This window comes from Alosa alosa, chromosome 2 (assembly GCF_017589495.1).
Source record: "Alosa alosa isolate M-15738 ecotype Scorff River chromosome 2, AALO_Geno_1.1, whole genome shotgun sequence".
NCBI classification, from domain to species: Eukaryota; Metazoa; Chordata; class Actinopteri; order Clupeiformes; family Clupeidae; genus Alosa; species Alosa alosa.
This window is the reverse complement of record NC_063190.1, coordinates 16,202,978-16,208,999: the sequence shown is the minus strand read 5'-3', so window position 1 is coordinate 16,208,999 and position 6,022 is coordinate 16,202,978. Positions and strand designations below refer to the sequence as shown.

At 39.5% G+C, this 6,022-nt stretch overlaps 1 protein-coding gene across 1 annotated transcript; it reads right to left on the bottom strand.

Annotated features, from left to right (window-relative positions):
• Positions 1-2,066: 2,066 nt before the first annotated feature.
• On the bottom strand, positions 2,067-6,022 carry riox2 (ribosomal oxygenase 2). Its single transcript, XM_048236140.1, is given in 11 exon segments — positions 2,067-2,358; positions 2,464-2,577; positions 2,821-2,909; positions 3,663-3,828; positions 3,934-4,036; positions 4,324-4,427; positions 4,768-4,896; positions 4,976-5,095; positions 5,215-5,274; positions 5,276-5,652; positions 5,928-6,022. Coding segments are annotated over 10 exon segments (1,434 nt in total). The 5' UTR covers positions 5,651-5,652; positions 5,928-6,022; the 3' UTR covers positions 2,067-2,184.

The window sequence follows — 6,022 nt, the reverse complement described above, 5'->3', positions numbered from 1 at the left end:
ATATGCTTTGGAGGCAGCTGATGGGGCAGAGCAGAGTAAGATAAACCAGTGTGTATCTGTGTCTTGGAAATCTAACACATTTATCATGTGATATGAAGAACATTTGTTTATCTAGCTGTGGATGGAACCTTTTTCCAGATACTTTGCATATCAACTGTAATAAGACGAGTAGTCATAATCATCACAAGTAATTATTAAACAATGTCAGTTTAAAGTGTGTTATGTGATGTTTATTAACCAGTATAGGCGTTAGCAAAAGTGCAGCTGTGAATTTTTTTCCCAAAACAATGGGAGGCCTAGGGGGTAAGTTGAACCATTGGTTTGTCTTACCCTCCCATGTTTACATGAAATTAACTATTTGATGTTTAATTTAGTGCTGGATCGTTATGAATAACTGACATTATATTTCATATTTTAGATGTAGCATAACAGCAGTCATGACATGTAATAATAATAAGAAGAATACATTATATTTATAAGCGCCTTTCAAGTCACCTCAAACAGTACATACAGACAGATATTACAAAGACGGGGAATTGTACAATTTTGTGATTACAAAAGAAAAACAGATAGGGGCGCCATAGTCCTGATGCGCTAGTAGCCCTAGTTTTGTTCACCACCTTGTAACTGTTTTATCAAATAGCTCAACTCACCCCTAACATGGGCAAGTTGAGCCTTGGAATGGGCCTACTGTTGGTTTGGTTTTAGATGTCACTCTCTTGCAGAGTTTTTTTTTTTCAACAGATGACACTGAGAACAATGCTCAACTTCAAAGAGGAGTGTTTGAATATTTAATTTACATATGTGTATGTTGTTTTTAGGTTTTGTGTCAGGATCCATTTGGGTAGCAGCATAAACTATTTCTAACACTTCTGAATAAATACAGTACAATTGGCACGCAATAAAGACCACACAAATATTAAGGAAAAAGGCCTGTTACATATTCAGTAAATCAATTCTTAATAAGTAAGGTTTAAGCTTTTTCAGATATCCTTGTAGTTTCCAAGAAGGGTGACCAGGTGAAGGGTGAAATAATTTGAAGAGCATTGTGATGCCATTTTTCTCAGAAACATATGGCAGCCTACAAACAGGCCAGGCGTAATTCAATCAATGCTTATGTGTCATCTGCCCCCTAGAGGCAAAAATGGTAAACTAGTAATATGTTAGCCTATGTTAAAGTCACACAATTTCATAATTTTTACCTACAGCTTCAAAGTCATTTTGATGCCACAGATTTACAATAATAAGAATGGAGTCTCTGACTCGGTCATGTTGTTCTGGGTAGGATCATGACCGTTTTTGTTGGTTTTAGAGGAATTGGGTACCCTCCTTAGTGCTAAATGGGTACTAAGTATAGACTGTTGAATAACTACCACGAGCATGTCATGGTAAAACACTTTGAGAAAACTCTGTGGTATATCTGTCTGTTTTACGATTGGTCATGGTCATTATGTACCTCTGGCCTTGAGAATAGGAGACAGAAAACACTCAACCAAAAAGAGAGCTGCTGGATTCACAAGCTCAACGTTTTTTCCTGACCTTATTGATGCTGTAGATACTTGCTCACTTTTCTATAGATTAACTCTTGTTTATATAAACTTGACAGAGTGATAAGTATTCATCATTGGTGATCGATTATTAACTATATCATCTTTTTTAATACTATGTTTTAATGGTCTCTAGGGTCTCCTGTAGGGATGTTGACTTTACCCTTTACTATAATTGATTTTTTAATTTTTTTTTTTTTTTACCAGTTTTATTTATCTTTTTGCCTGGGCCAGCACCAGCTGATCATCTACCAGCTGATTTTCATCAGACATGAATGACAAATATATTAATATCAGTACAATAATATTACACTGTAAACTAGCCTATTTAATATAACTTAATTTTTATCGTAAGAAGAGTGTCTTGTTTAGTCTTACTTTATTAAACAAAAACAAATTTTAGCAGTAAAAGTCTCATCACCATGTTGATGGTTTCCACTGGCAGAATGAAGATGTGTGGTTGCATTGAGCAGCAAAGAAAGAGATTCATTCCTGAGTATTGATCCATTCGTATTCGGATTTAGTACAGGCATGCTTTTATTTGGTGTTGCAAATTTATATTAACAATAATTTCCTCTATGAGAGGATACAAGGTAAATGTGAGGTGATTTCAGCAGCCTGATTCCCGGATCCTTTTCTATTGTCTAGTGGGGGAGCAGACCTCCAGCAGCCCCTCTGTCCAGAGTCCCAGCACTAGGCCCAGTCGTGCAGAGTCTGGCTCCAGCTGGAGTTCTGACACCAGGAGGCGCTCTTCACTCTGGAGCCGCCTGAGTTCAGGAAGGTGAGAGAGAGGGAAGCGCACACCCTGGACCTGACATACAGGGATGTCACTGTTAATAACTATTTGTGGGGGGTTGTTTCCCTTGAATTGCTCTCTTCATTGGTGTTAAAAAATTACAATAATAAAAGTTATCACCTGACTTAGACATTCCTCCTCCTCCTCGTCATCTTCTGGTTCTCCCATCATGTGAATCTCTCTGTTATTCCTTAGCGAATGCACCACAAACACTTCCATCTCTGTAGCCTCATCCTAGGAAATTTGGTCAGAACAATATTAATCAAATAAAGCATTTAGGAAAGTAGTTCAGTAGTTTTCTGGAGTTATTACTTTTTACACAACAGTTAGGTCCAACTATTTATTCATTTCTAATGAGAGGCATTCCAGAGTGGGGATATCCCAGTACATTCCCACTCGGACTGTTCACCCCAAGTAATCACTCCCATGTGAATGTTCTCTCACTCATTGTTTAAAAAATGTGCACATCACACTTACTGTTCTATCCTGACTTGGCTGCACTGTTATGAGGACATGGTCTTTAAATCTCATGCACACACAGTCCTCAAGTGTTGGCATCTTTCCAGCTGTGACCACAAAAAAATATATTTGTAAGCTCCAGAAATCAATTTCAATGAACAGCACTTAAAGGAAAACTTTTTCACATAGATCTCTGTTTCTCGAGGTCCCGACTACTGTCAGTGCGGAAAAAAATAATAATAAAAAATAATAATAATAATAATAATAATAATGTTACCTAGTTCGAGTTGTTGCAGCCAACAGCCAGAGCAGCCAGGCAGTTAGTGCTACACTCTGGGAGCATGATTTTAAAGATGTCCCCAAAGTGTAGCACTGTATCTGCCTGGAGCAGCGACTCGGGCTAAGTAGCACTGTTTTTTTTCCCGTCCTGACAGCACTCGGTGACCTCGACAAACAGAGATCTGTGTGAAAAGTCACCACAGTTTTCATTTAAGCATCAATCAATTTAGTGGCAATAGGAAATCGCAACACTAACTCAGCTGCAGAGATCAGTAGAGGACCCCTTTTTGTCTTTTGCATCAGCAATAAAAAGTTCTATTTAGGTTCAGGTTCTTTATTAGGTTCAGGTTATCACAATCCAATGTAGGGTCACAAAGTGCTCATTGCTGTGAGCATGATGCATCAGGATGTAGGCTAAATGAAAGTCTCAACCATAATCTGTGGGACACTCCATTACCAAGAGTATCAATATGGGAACACTCCTCCATAACCAAGAGTATCAATGTGGCTGTTATTTCAAGACTTTTTCTTCTGCTGACAACAACATTTGATGAGTTTAAAGTAAATACATTTATACTCACTTGGCATGTTTGTGTTGTCATGCGCAAAAGGTGGAAGCCTGTTGGACACAAAGTCTCTCTTCATGTCTGTAGAGCGTAGCTCCTGTTCACCCCTCTCCATTTTATCTGCCAAACATCTCAGGAACGTAGAGAGCTGTGTACAGACCTCTGGGCCTACACGAACATTCTGACACACAGAGAAATATCACTTGAGCGATTCCTTTTTAACAACAGCTATACAGGTAGTGCAGGTATGTTGTCATGCAAGACAAAACACACCAGGGCTACTCACAGTAAGTAGCTGTCTGGGCAATCCAGCTCTCATGTCGATATCTCTTTTCATTGAGTCAAACAGAAAACCTGGGAATATGTCCAGCAGGTAGTCTCCCCAAGACCTGCAAAATATGCAGAAATTAAACAAAATCACAGACATACAGAACTGTGCTAAAGTTTTATATCAGTATCTTCTGTCTTCTGTGTGTCAATGGGAAATATCATATTTAGACTCTTCCCTATAGGAGAATGGCCATTGGATGGAACAGTGGATGAAAATGCATGCAGATGTGCACGTTTCTTTATGTATGTACATAGAATGCAAATGAGGTGAATTGAAACCCATTGATGCTAAACATTCAACATTCTCTCTCAGCTTACAGATGAGTGCTATTTGTAGAAAACCCACATGTTCTGGTAAGTACTGAGAGTTAGGTGCGTGGAGTGATCCACCTCGGCAGGAGTATTTGCTTGGTGTATGGTACCTCTGGGAAAGTACAACAGATCCCCTGCCTGTAAAGAGATTGTACACTTCCATTGAACCAGTTTCATAATCTTCACAACTCAAACCTTTGCCTTGTAGCTTTTCCAAACATCTCTTAACACACTGACTATTTTTTGGAAGGCAAGACAAGACATTTTGTGCTTTTACATTTCCCAACCTGGTTTAACTGCAGACAAGTAATATAACTGGCATCATCTGTATAATGTGTAGTAACACCATTATTAATATTAATATTAATATTAATAATAATAATACCAATAGTCACAACTGTGCCCCTCGTCATATTCTTTGGTATGTTACCCACAAAACAAAACGTATAATTGGCTTATGAAATGTTGCAACTTGTACCTTCAGGGTAATGTCATGTGTTGGGTTGCCTATTCTCTCCTCTGGCTCCAGGCTGTACTCACGAGCCAGTGGGACAGTAGGACTGTACAACCTCCAGTGTTTCTCTCCCTCTAGCTGCAAGATGAATACCTGTGGACAGAGGAGTGGCTCAGTGACCAGGGGTCAATGTGTAGTGAGAAGATTTTCTGAACTTTTTCTGTCCTCCTACCTCAACATCATCATAATGTGGAGGCAGCCCCTGAGATGCCTTTGGTGTGATGTACACATTCGATCCCACAAGGGCCCCGAAGAAACTCTCTAGGCGCTCCTGAATACGCCAAAGCTCATCCTGGATACATGAGCACAAACCTTAGCACCTCTGACAGAGGAGAACAGTGAATGACCTGAATCACACTTATTCTGTGTCCTTCACAGACATAGGCACACAGGCAGGAATGGGAATCTCACCTTAAATCTTTGAGGCTGGTGAAACTGTATCGTGGCCTTCTTCTGATCAAAGTCTTTTTTTCAGATTACTGTAGTTAACACGTCCTTCCTTATTCATTACTTTCTTCTTGCCATTCACACATCGGCAGACATTGACATCCCTTGCATACTCAAGCTCATGACTACACAGTTCTTTCAGGTCTGACAACTGAAAGAGTGACTGGTAATAGCTGGCTAAGCGTTGGTCAGATCTCTGCAAAAACAAGGGCTTCTTTTCCCAGTATTCGTGAAAGAATTCCTCTATTCCAATTGGAGAAATCAGACTTTTAAACAAACTTAACGGGGTGTCAAAATGTAATGGGGAAGAACACATATCAGCCTTCAGTTTTCTATATTTAGCAGAAGCCGTGTCCTCGCATTCTGCAGACGCTGGTGGTGATCCTCTTTTCCTTGGCATATCTACCAAAGAGAGGTATAGTTTTAGTCATGCAGGAACTCGCAATTTCATGTAACCGTTAGGCTAAAGAACATTTAGAAAGTCCAACTAATCGATCCTTCTAACACTAGTGGGATAACACATTAACATTGTAGCTAGATGGGGAAACACGAAACTTTCAGCAATGTTAACCGATTTCTCTGCTTCAGCTTGCTGATTCGCTAAATAAACATTATTACTGATTTGGTGTGTTAGATATCAAAATGTGTCGTCGCAGTGATTTCAGACTCAAACTAACCTCCTGGCTTTCACCAACTTCACCGAGAAGGCAACATAGACAGGTAAAAGGAAGGCAAGGCAGGCAGCGTGTGTTACACAGTACAACAAGATCAA